Source organism: Halichoerus grypus, chromosome 9 (genome assembly GCF_964656455.1).
Source record: "Halichoerus grypus chromosome 9, mHalGry1.hap1.1, whole genome shotgun sequence".
NCBI lineage: Eukaryota > Metazoa > Chordata > Mammalia > Carnivora > Phocidae > Halichoerus > Halichoerus grypus.
Window position 1 is genome coordinate 96,261,392 of NC_135720.1, and position 12,789 is coordinate 96,274,180.

Below are 12,789 nucleotides of genomic sequence, written 5' to 3' on the forward strand. Positions count from 1 at the left end.
GCCCATTCTTGAATGGAACTGCCTGGGAAGCCAGATACCAATATCTGGTAGAAAGCTGCCGCCTTTGATCCTAGCACACTCCCTGAAAGCCACCTCAGTCTGATATTAATCCATCCAAAGAACCCATATTCTTCTTCTTCTTCTTTTTTTTTTTTTAAAGTGGCGAGAGGATTTAGAAGCAGGTTTGGAGCTAAACTACGCTTGGGTGTGGAGCCCAATGCGGGGCTTGAACTCAAAACCCTGAGATCAACACCTGAGCAGAAACCAAGAATCAGACACTTAATCGACTGAGCCACCCAGGCACCCCCAAAGAACTCATATTCTCAATCATCAGTCCCCAAACTAAGTTTGCCTAAATACAGTCACTCAGGTACTCAAATCAATGCAAAGTTTCAAACAACCACCTCTGAACTGCTTCAGTTCATTTGATAAAAGAGACAAAAAGTCCCAGCCTTGTTGCCCATTTTACTTCACTTCTAAAAGCTGGGGAAATGCAACTGACGTGGAGAAACATGTCAGTGTTCAAAGTTTGTTGGGGGTGGGGGCATGAGAGCATGTGGGGGAGGTTGGGGGGTTGGGTCTACAGGGGTGGGGTGTAGGTATGTGGGGAGGGTGTGGGTCTGTGGGAGGGTGTGGGTCTGTGGAGAGGGTGTGGGTCTGTGGGGGGGGTGTGAGTATGGGGAGGCTGTGGGTATGTCAGGGGAGGGGTAATGTTGGGAGGGGGTATGGCTATGGGGGGGCTGTGTTTTAACCAGAGAAAATCTGCTGATCTTTTTCCCTTAATTGGTTCTGGGAATAAACAGCTGACCACAGGCGCGTATTTGGAACAGCTTCTCCTTATCATCAAATCCTTGATTATAATTATTAAGCCTAGACTTGTGGTTCTACTAAACCCCACTAAGCAACCTCACAGAGTATGTGCACAACTGTGGGATCACTCTCCTAAGGTTAGCACTGTGGCATCAAGTCATAAAATTTCATAAAGTTAGCATTCAAGGAGATCAGAACTCAAAGGGACCCTGAACATCACTGACACCATCCCTTCATCACGCAGATAAGGAAACCGAGGCTCATAGGATTATGTGATTTGCCCAAGGTCACAATGCTAGTGTCGTTCAGAGCAAGGACAAAAATCAGGGCTGATTACCAGGCCAGTGCTGATCTCACTCCATCATGACACTACCATCCATGCAAAGACTGAAGAAAGCCCAGCTCTTCTTGGAATAATCGTCAAGCTCTCACCTAGAGGTCTAGTCCAAACCCGCTTCTAAATCCACTCCCCAAAAGGGCTGAAAACTTCCCCAAGAATGCTGCTCAAATATGTATTAAATGTCTGCTCTGTGCCAACCACCCAGTTAGGCAGCAGGAATGCAAAGAAGAAAAAGTGTGTAGCTTTAAGAAACTCACGTTGATGGGAGGCAGAGGAAAGAACAAAGAGGTAAGAATAATGACACAGGTGTCCCCAGAGACCAGAGAGGAGGTAAGGGAAGGCTTCCTGGAGGAATGTTATCTCCCTAACTGTATCCCATGTGATGAAGAGCAATGAGCCAGGCAAAGAAGTAGAGAAAGAGTAACTCATGGTACACAGGTAATAAAAAAATGAAGACTCAGAAGCATGAAATGATATGTTGGTAACCAAGGGCAGCTAACTCTTGCTGAAACACAAGCCAGAAAGTTCAAGTTGGAAAGAGATGGGAGATAAGAGAACAAAAACATTGCCAGGTTGTATCCCACAGGTGTGAGAAGCCACTGCAGCAGGAAGTCATTCATCACATTTTTGTTTTAGAAAGATCACTCGCTCAGCCAAGTACTGAGAAAGGATTTGAAGGAGAAAAGGCTGAAGGAGTTTGAGCCTCTGGGAGACTCAGCACACCAATTTAGCAGCCATGCTTCCTGTCCCCCAACATGCTTCGTATCCTCTTGGCCCCTGCTCCAGAAACAGAACCAAGGCAACCCAGAGGGAGGGTCTCTGCTCCACAGCTCAACGTTGTGTCGCCTCACAAAAGCCCCCTGTCTGATTTTTCCAAAGAAGACATCCAAAAGGCCAACAGACACATCAAAAAGTGCTCAGCATCGCCCGGCATCAGGGAAATCCAAATCAATACCTCAATGAGATACCACCTCACACCAGTCAGAATGGCTAAAATTAACAAGTCAGGAAACAACAGATGTTGGCAGGGATGCAGAGAAAGGGGAACCCTCCTACACTGTTGGTGGGAGTGCAAGCTGGTGCAGCCACTCTGGAAAACAGAATGGTGCAGCCACTCTTCCCATGGGATACAGTTAGGGAGATAACATTCCTCCAGGAAGCTTTCCCTTACTCAAAAAGTTGAAAATAGAGCTACCATACGATCCAGCAATTGCACTACTGGGTATTTACCCCAAAGATACAAATGTAGGGATCCGAAGGGGTACATGCACCCTGATGTTTATAGCAGCAATGTCCACAATAGCCAAACTGTGGAAAGAGCCAAGATGTCCATCAACAGATGAATGGATAAAGAAGATGTGGTATATATAAACAATGGAATATTATGCAGCCATCAAAAGGAATGAAATCTTGCCATTTGCAACGATGTGAATGGAACTGGAGGGTATTATGCTGACCGAAATAAGTCAATTAGAGAAAGACATGTATCATATGATCTCACTGATATGAGGAATTCTTAATCTCGGGAAACAAACTGAGGGTTGCTGGAGTGGTGGGGGGTGGGAGGGATGGGGTGGCTGGGTGATAGACATTGGGGAGGGTATGTGCTATGGTGAGCGCTGTGAATTGTGTAAGACTGTTGAATCACAGACCCGTGCCTCTGAAACAAATAATACATTATATGTTTAAAAAAAAAAAGAAAAAGAAGAAGATAGCAGGAAGGGAAAAATGAAGGGGGGGAAATCGGAGGGGGAGAGGAACCATGAGAGACTATGGACTCTGAGAAACAAACTGAGGGTTCTAGAGGGGAGGGGGGTGGGGGGATGGGTTAGCCTGATGATGGGTATTAAAGAGGGCACATACTGAATGGAGCACTGGGTGTTATACGCAAACAATGAATCATGGAACACTACATCAAAAACTAATGATGTAATGTATGGTGATTAACATAATAAAAATAAATAAATAAATAAATAAGCCCCCTGTCTGCAATACCTGCCCAGCTTTCCCAGCCCATCTGAACCTACCTTCAGTGAAAACCAGAGTCCTGCTTTTCTGATGCCCCAATGAGCCTCCTGCAAGGGTCCACAGCAACTCTTGGTTTACTGACCCATGTGTGTCCGAGCCACATTAGGAATTCCATGATCCTAAACTTTTCTCCCCAACTAAGGAGTGTTGACTACTTGAAGGCAAGACCTAAGTCTTCCAAAGCCCTGGAAAAAATATCTGATTAACTGACTAAAGCCCACTTGAGAGCTTTTCCAGCCTATAGGAAAAGAGTCACAGTCAAAAAAAAGGGAGCAGAGATGACAGAACCAGTCTCTAGGCCCCTAGAAAATCCACAGGACTTGGAGTCTAGAGTTGGAGATGTACAGTCTATACTTTCATTTTGCTTTGACATATCACTTGACCTCTCCAGATTTTCATTTCCTTAGCTGTGTAAAGTGGGTAGGTTTCTATCATCTCTAGGAAGGTCTTCATTCCACCATTACTAAAAACAAATCTTTGGGGGGGGTGCCTGGGTGGCTCAGTCAGTTAAGCATCTGCCTTCGGCTCAGGTCATGATCCCAGAGTCCTGGGATCGAGTCCCCCATTGGGCTCCCTGCTCAGTGGGGGGAGTCTGCCTCTCCCTCTGCCCCTTACCCCACTCTCGTGCTCTCTCTCTCACACACTCTCTCTCAAATAAAATCTTAAAAAAAAAAAAATCTTGGTAATCTAGCATCATCTAATAAAATTTGTAGTGTATACCCTTTCATCCAAGAATTATTAAAGAAACATTTGCACAGGAGTACAAAGTAGTATGTATGAGAACATTTACTCCATCATGGTTCATCACTGCAAAAAATTAGAAACAATTTAAATGTCCAGCAATAGGAGAAAGGTTAAACCAATCAATCGTGGTATATCCAATTCAGTGAAATACTACAACACCAGAATCAATGCTAAAATACATTTATTGGTACTGATATGGAAGACATCCAAGACAGTGTTAAGTAAAAAAGCAGGCAGCAAAGCAATTTATGTAGTAAGTTGTTTTTGTTTTAACAATAATAAATATATGGTGGTGTATGAAGAGAAAAAAATCTGTAAGAATACATTCTAAAATTGTTAATGGCTGGCATCACTTCAAAGGAAGCAAGGAAAATGTCACTTTTATTCTTTGAATTCTTTTAAGCATCCAACCTATATTAGTCCTTTAATGAGATAAAAACACACACATCATGGTCCCAAGTCAGGCCAGTTGCACCTAATAGCATGAGCTCAGAGGTCTCAGCATCTTCCGAATCAAGTGAAGCAGCTGGAGCCCACGGCACATACTCAGAGGTTCAGAAGCCACTTTCTGGCCTTTGCACAAGCTCTTCTGACTCGAGCTCCTAGTTTCCACCACAAGTCAGCCGAGAGCCCCTCCTGATGATTTCCCAAGACGCGGGTGTAGACTGTGGAAAGAAAGGTGACTAGAGTGGCCAGGGTAGACAGAGCCCTCTCCATCTGGCCACACTACCCAGGAATCAGTATGGAACATGCTGTAATTAGGTATAACACCTCCTTCCACCCACCACATGACAAATCCATTCCTTGTGGTTCTTGGAAACTGAAATACCAAATTTCTTCCAACTGAGTCAAATTCTCTGGACTCTAGAGTTACAGCCTAGATAAGGAAACTCTTCAAAATAATAATGAGCAAAAAATATATTTTTTTAAACATTTCATCTTCTAGGAGTCCAAAGTATTTTACACTAGACACACATTAGATCTTCCAAAATACCACATGCAATAGTAAATTACCATTCCTGTCCACTAAATAATACCTAAGAGAAAGTAAATGGACATCCAGAAGTTTCTCCTATGCATTTACTAAGATCTGGCCCATGATCTCATCATCCCTCATAACTATCAGATGAAGTAGAGGACAAACATTTCTAGCCCTATGTTCTGGGTAGAGTCCTAAAATAGGCAAACTTTCCCTTAGACTTCTGCGAACAAAGAGAAAAGCCTATAGCACTCACTATATCCTCACCTAAAAGAATCCAATGCCTGTTTGTTCCATGGCACAGCAAGATCATGGTTGAGATTTTTGTCATCATTGCTAAAAAATGTTTACCTTACTATTTCTGACCCGCTTGTGTAAATATCAACTATACTTTACCCCTAGAATGTCAAGTGGGTGGTATAGAGTCCTTTTTAAGGAAATCCCAAGTACCTACTTATTACAGTACAGAAATTACAAATTCTGGCAGTGAGGATAATGCACTGGGAAGCTGAGAGGAAGGCTCGAGGTTCCCCCTTTTTCACGAAGAGGGGAGAAGGAACTGTGGAAACAAGCTTATTTTGCTATTTTACCAGTGTGCCTCAACTACAGTCTAAAAATTCTCCTAGTCTTTCAAAGCATCAGCAGAAGATGATGAAACTAACATTCATGGTACAGTAAACACATAGTACACCTTCACATTACTCAGAAAAATAAAACCCACAGGCTTGCCAGTGTTACTGTGGGTTCATCTTTATAAACTTGATGACCACATTTACCTGAAACCCAAAAATAACAATCTCTTGCCATCCAGAGCACATCTGGCTGTTCTTCTTTCCCCCGAGCCAATGCCTACATATAATGCTTGCCATGTCTTAGCAAGCAATTTGCAAGCTGAATGCAGGCACATACCACTATCGAGGAAAATGTGGAGGTAAATGCTTCTTACTTAGTGTTTCACAAGTATTAAAGTGCTTCACCCACCGCACTATTAGAAGGTGGCCCAGCGGAAAGAGCACTGGACCCAAGGCAGGAAATTCCCAGTGTGAACATCGTGGACAAAGCCGTCTCCCCTCTTCATCCCCACAGGTGCTCTATCATTTTCTCTGGCCTAGACCACCACAATAAGCTCCTGACTAGTCTCCCTGACTCTGTACTCTGCCCTGGAATTACTTTCTAAAACAAAGATCTAACTGTACTGCATCTCTGCTTACACACCGTCCATGGGCCTCCTCCCTACAGGACAGAATGTGTCTCCTTAGCAAAACTGTCAAGAGCCTTTTGTGATCTGGCCCCAGGCTCCTCTCCAGTCACTCCCTACCACTCAGGTGCCACACTTTCTAGCCTCCTGGAAGTTTCTCAACAACTGACATGCTTTTTCCTTCCTTCCAGTCTAGCGTGAATGTCACCACCTCTAAAGCCTTCCCTCAGCTCCTCAGAGAGTGTGAGACTCCTCAAGGCTGCCAAGAGCTTTCTGCACAGGCTCCCTCCTAAGCATCGACACACTGCCAGGCCTCCTTGCTCCCAGGTGGGCTCCCAGGTGGTAAATGCACACATGGAGCTGGAGTCAAATGCCAGCTCCGGAACTGACCTTGACCAACTTCCCTAAAGAAGATTCTTAAATAATTTTCTTAAATAAGTCTCAATTCCTGCACTTGCAAAACTGAAATTATAATGGCTAAAGTGTGTTGTTATTCAATTAAGAGAAATAACTTCATGTGGAGTATCTAATACAATGTCTGGAGCTCAGTGAAATCTCAGTAAGTGGTGGCTAATATTCTACTTAATAGGTACCAGCTACTCACTCAATGTTTCTTAATCAGAGAGATTCTACCCTCCAAATTATAACTTCTCTAGGTCTCAGTTTCCTTACCTACAAAAGGAGGGGGAGAATTGAGGGCAGGCGAGAAGTAGAAGGGGGGCTGGACGAACACGTAAGAGAATCACAAACAACTGGGCTCCTGGGTGGCTCAGTCTGTTAAGTGGTTAAGTGTCTGCCTTCAGCTCAGGTTATGATCCCAGACTCCTGGGATAGAGCTCCCCCCCTCCAAAATCGGGCTTCCTGCTCAGCGGGGAGTCTGCTTCTCCCTCTCCCTTTGCCCCTCCACCTGCTTGTGCTCTCCTGCCTGCGTGCTCTCTGTCAAATAAATAAAATCTTTTATTTAAAAAAAGAGAGAGAAAATCACAAACAACTAAGCGCTAAACTGTGTAACAGGATATCTGAGAAATGAGAACGGCTTCCTTACCTGGACAAATGTGTGGATCATCACTTTTAGGGGAAAGCCCTCTCCTGGGCTCCATTCTTCTTAAGCTTTGACTTGTTATTTTTATAATAATGTTATTTAAGTATGTCTAAATATAAAATTAGGTATGTCCTCCCTGTGCTTTAGCTCTTACAAAACTAGCAGGTGAACCAAGGTAAAAATCTGACAAAAATCAACAAGAAAGAACTCAACATTAATCTAACATGACAGAGGACGACGATGCAATTCTGCAGTCATCCCATGGCTGCGCACAATGGTAGAGCACTACCTCGGAGCGGGTTCCTCGCAGTTCTGCCCGCCTATGCCACCATGGGCTCCGTGACCCCTTCAGCTACCCATCACTCTTCTCTAACAAATAGCCATGAAACCTTTGTTCATGGAACTTCCAGTGATCATCTGACCCAAACACATGATTTCTGCAATAAGCCCACATCTTTTCTTTCCCCTTGGCTAGAGACAATTAAGGGAGTGCTCAAACACAGATTATGGCACTACTAAAACCTTATGGCTCTACTCATTTGTGACTTCACCTAGATATATGGAGTCTATGATTTTTTTTAATTATTATTGAAAAGAACATTAAAGTTCTCATTCTGGTTTAAAAAAACCATTTACGAACTCCCAGGAAAATGTCTTCCAATTCCAGGTTAAGAAACATTGTTTTATTTTTTAAAAAGTGTCTTGCCACAGTATCTACAAAGATCTTAGACATCTTCTATCTGACTGTAAGTGCTCTGCATGCATTCTCTTTAGTCCCCAGAATAACCCTAAAAAGCAGGTACTAAAATAATAAGTGAGGAAACCAAGGCTTGAAGAAAGCGTCCAGGTGATGGAGCAGCATTTGAGCTATCTTATTCCAGCACCCCTGGTCTCTGCTCCTTCAAGACAAGCCCAAAGAGCCTTGGTCCATGGACTTGTGGGCTAGGAAGAATGGCTGTCCCACCCATCAGAAATTGAACTGCAGGAGACAGACATAAATTGAAACATGGTAAATTTAAGACAAAAAGGTCTTGGATTCCAAGTGGGAATGGCTATCGTCTTAACAGATCACAGTTGGAGATGTTGAAGTCATAGTGAAAAATTATGTTTACAATGCATAAAAATTATTTCAAAAAGAGAAGACAGTCAAAGGTGCCCAGCACAGAGGAGATGGAGAACAAAGACTGGTAAGACAAGACTACTGAATTCAGAATGACTTTATGCCATGACTAGTTTCAATAGATTGGTATACAGATGTGAGACTGTAGGAAGGAGGATCACAATGGCTGAGAAACAGGGGCAGACTACACATGACATCACCTGGGAAGACTCATTCATGCAACAAGCATGTGAGTGCCCACTATATATCAGATACTGTCCTAGGTTCATCCATGAACAAAAACATCCCTGTCCTCATGGAGCTGATGTTCTAGTTGGGGAGACAAAGAACAAGTAAGCAAGTTTATAGTCTAGAGTTAGGTAGTAATAGTGCTCTAAGGGCTGGGAAAAATTTAAGCAGGATATGAGAAAGAATGCTAGAAGGGGGTAGATATTTGAGATAATGTCATCTGGCTACCATCAAAAGGTCAACTGAATCCTAATTAAGAGTAGGTGACAAGATGAAGCTCAGTTTTATAAGTTGCCTGGACTCAACAGCATTCATTCAAAATATTTGCTGCCCATTAGACTAGGCTCTGTATTGGAGCCAGAGAGATCACAGTAAAACACACATATGTGAAGGTATTCAACAATCCATGCACCTTGCGGGAGAAACTGACGGTGTCAGAAACACTGAGAAGGTACAGAGTGGGGTAGAGGATCTTGGAGAAGACAAAACAGCTCCACCATATCAATGACCTTTAACTTCTGAAGTGGTTTCCAACTTGAAGCAACCAGAGACTGTGCATCTAACCAGCTAGACAGTCGTGAAAAAAAATCACTCCCAACTTGAATATTCTGACTATATTAGAAAAGGATAGATGTCAGAGTAGTGGTATGCTTAAGGTAAGAGAAACAAGCAGAGGAGGAAGATTTGTATCAGAATTGGCTAAATTCATTCAACAGATAAAAGCTGTTTACTGAGCAGGACCTATTGGGTGCCAGGCTCAGTGCTCACTCATAAGTATGAGCAAAAACATGCCAGCATCTCAAGAAGGTTAGAGTCAGATTGTCTCTGTTAATACACATGCCAAAGGGATGGAGCCGGGAGGAAGTGGGAAGGAGAAGGGGGATGGGAATGGGATGGTGAGACTATAATCTATCTGGGGTCAGGCTAATGATGAATGTTCCGAGCCCTCCCTGCAGACAGCAGCATTGAGAGGCTATCACAAGGTGGACAATCTGCTGAGGGCGGGGAGGCAGGTTCGGCAAAAGGTTAGGTTAGGTAAGTAACCATCAAGCTAACTGCTATGCCCCCTCCACCCCACACTCACCACTTCTGTTTTAAAGTCATCTGTCTCCCCACAAAGCTGTGAATAGCTCCTAAGAATCATACCTTCTTTAATCTCTATATTCCTACCAACAATAAATGATGAAGGGTCAATAACTGCTTGATAGAGGCCAGGCTTCATGATGTGAGTAAAACAGGAGGGGACTAAATAACAGGTTTTAATGGATGTGAGAAGCTGAATAGGCCAGATTCCTGCTAGGTGTCCAGAGCTGCTGAATAAGGGGGCGACCAGTGACTACATCTAACCAGATGGACAGCCTTGAAAAAGTCACTTCAAGTTCGAGTTTCAATTTGCAAAACGAGGAAGTTGGAGCAAGTCAGAGGTTACAAACCTTTTCATCATCCTGAAGCCCGGATACTGTATCTTTGCTGTTGGGGTACGGGGTGCAGTCTTCCCCCCCGCCCCGTCTGTGCTTCCAAACAAATTACAGAGAAGAGAACAGATAGCCAGCATGACCACCACCACAGGGACCTTGGGGGTCTGTCAGCAAAAGAGGCCTCCAGGTGATGGGGAAGGTAAAGAGATAGAGGGGAGGAGGGGGCAGGGAGAGCAGTGAACAGGGCTCATGTGTAACACAGACCTTAGAGGTGAAACTAGCAGCCCAAGGAAAGACTGTACCTTTGAATGAAATATCTGTGCTTTCGAGGTGGTTGTTCATGTCTGGCTTATACACATCCCGGCACCCAGACACAATAAGTCATGAAGAAACAGGTTTTAAACAACCTAGAAACCATAAAACTAATTTCAGAGCTCTAAGACCAGTAATTACGCATAAGCAAGACCACCTTTCGTCTCTGAAAAGCTTGTTTATTTACTGTATGTACGGAGTGCTATCAGACTATTTTGAGCTTCTGGGAAGTTTCCAGTTAGGATCAGTAAGAATACCTAACACTTCCAAAACCCATAATTTCCCCTTACCAAGCTGAATTCCCCAACATGACAGGAAAACCCACAAACTTTGCAGAAGGGAGTGAAAAGCCAATACAGTCAAAGGAAATCTTCCAATTCTACTAAAACAAACAAACAAACAAACAAAAATACCACAAGAAACACTGAAACATTTCTAGTTAAATAGCTTTTCACTCGATCTCTAATAACTTCATTCTGACACACTTGAAAAGTATTAAATAATATATTCTGTATTTCTGGCGATAGCAATGCCTGAAACTTATTCACAACTTAAGGCAGCAAGTGAGCTTATTTATGACTTTCAAGTCAAATTTAAGGAAGTTAAAGGCCAGACAAAGCCATGTGTTTGGAAATGCCTGCAAAATAATAAATGCCTGAGGGAATTGGATGGCTTTTCTGCTTCTAAGCTAAATAAAGCCTGGGGGGCTTTGCAAAGATCCTAGTGAGGATAATCTCCATGATTACACAGAGCAAACCATCCAATTCCACATGAACCAAGGAAAGTTAATCCAAGAAGAATAACACTTGAAATATTAAGAAAAACACACTGTTTTTTTTTTTTTTTTTTTTTTTTTTTTCTGTTCTGCTTTTTAAAACACTCGGGCAGGTCATTTTAACAAGCCAGATCATTTGACTAGTGAGTTTCTGTGACAGTGTCTGGGCCTTCGGTTAACTAAAGGACAAGAAAGATTATCTGAGTTCCAACTCCAGGCCTCGGGTCCTCCCTCCAACTCCCAGCAGTCTAGTCTCCCTACTTCCTGCACACCTTTGGATTACTGCACACCGACTTCCTGCACACCCTTGGATTTGTGATACCTTCCTCTTCGAGGGTTACTCAAGCTAAGTTCCCGGCGCAAGCTCGAAGGTTAAAAGTTCGCAGTCACAGACCCTCCATTAAAGCTCAATCAGCATCTGTCGCTTAACAAGTTCAGCCTCAGCACACTGATTAATTTACGTAAACAACTCTGAAGAGGTTAACGCATCACTGCAAGGGCAGAAGTCAGGAGCCTGAACGTACCCGCTCAGGGAGAGGCGGCTGCAAGACTGGCCGGTCAGGCACAGTCTCTGCTGACGTTCACAGCGGCTCCTTCCACGCAACAGGTCCACGCAGGCAGGGACCCAGCAACGGGCACCTGGGCACCTGCCCACAGCTCCCAAGGCATAGCTCTCCTCCTGCCCGATCTCCTCCTACCCACCCCCAATTCTCCAATGGTCCCGGAGCCAAGACCGGCCAGCCAAACTACAGCACTTGCAAGCACTGCCCACCGGCGATAAGGCCCAGGGCACATTCCTCGGAAGATGCCGAGATAGTGCGACTCTGCTGAGCGCTGCCCACCTCCTCCGGACCTGCCAGAGCCAACGGGGAAGCGCGCCCTGGCCAGTGATAGGGGAAGGCAGCGCAGGGAAAACTGCCCAGGGAGCGGATGCCACGCTCTGTCCTTTCACCCGGGAACAGCCCGAGCCACCTGGCTCCTCACCACAGGCACCAGTTGTTAGTACTTAGACGTGTATCTCAACTACTTACCAGACCAGAACGTTTCCCTAGTCGCAGAAGCTCTAGTGACTACTTGGAAAACTGCAAGTCGCTCGCTTTGTACAAAATGATCAGGAACTTTTAATGCGACGGGGCTGGGGGGGGGGGGGCGGTAAGGGAGGAAGAAGCAGGTGACTACAGGTAGTGGTGGTTCAGTGGGACCTGCGGACCGGATCTGGAGGTGGAAGGGGGGTAGAGTGGGGAAGGCAGGAGACGGCGGGAGAGAGGAGGGGGAGAGGGCTGGCCAGGCTCGTCCGTGTTCTCCCGAATACGGCGCGCAGGTGAGGCCGGACACTCACCTCGGGCAGCTCGCGGAGCTGGTTGGCGTCCAGCAGTAGCTCCTCCAGGCTGCGGGCGTAGCGGTAGATCTCCTCGGGGACGTAGACCAGCGAGCAGTGGCGCTTGTCGATGGTCTCCACATGACGGTTGCACCGCCACAGGGGGATGCAGTGGAACATCGCCGTCCCCGCCGCCGGGTCCCGAGCCGAGCCGCGGAGACCCGGGCTCTGAGCCCGCTCCGCCCCGCGGCTCCGCTCCGCCCTCTGCCCACTCTGCACTCGTTGGCTCCCGTGCTCGCTAGTTCCTCGCGCGGGGGTTCGCGGTCCCAAGCGCTCGCAGGAACCTCGGGCGGGAGCCCCAGCCGCGTCCCAGCGCCCCCGCCCGCCAGCCGGTGCGCCTCCTCCCACCCTCCAGTCGCGCCGCCGCGGCCGCTAATTCCGCGCGGAGCTTCCTACTCGCGGCCGTCGCGCGACTGA

General features: G+C 45.6%; 1 protein-coding gene across 1 annotated transcript in view; it reads right to left on the reverse strand.

The window, feature by feature from the left end:
- The window catches only part of LRRC1 (leucine rich repeat containing 1), a 128,362-nt gene extending 115,591 nt beyond the window's left edge, over positions 1 to 12,771 (reverse strand). Inside the window, exon 1 of the mRNA XM_078055231.1 lies at positions 12,334 to 12,771. Within this exon, the coding sequence (XP_077911357.1) occupies positions 12,334 to 12,492 (159 nt within the window). The 5' untranslated portion in view covers positions 12,493 to 12,771. The remainder of the gene's footprint in view (positions 1 to 12,333) is intronic.
- Between the last annotated feature and the right edge of the window lie 18 nt (positions 12,772 to 12,789).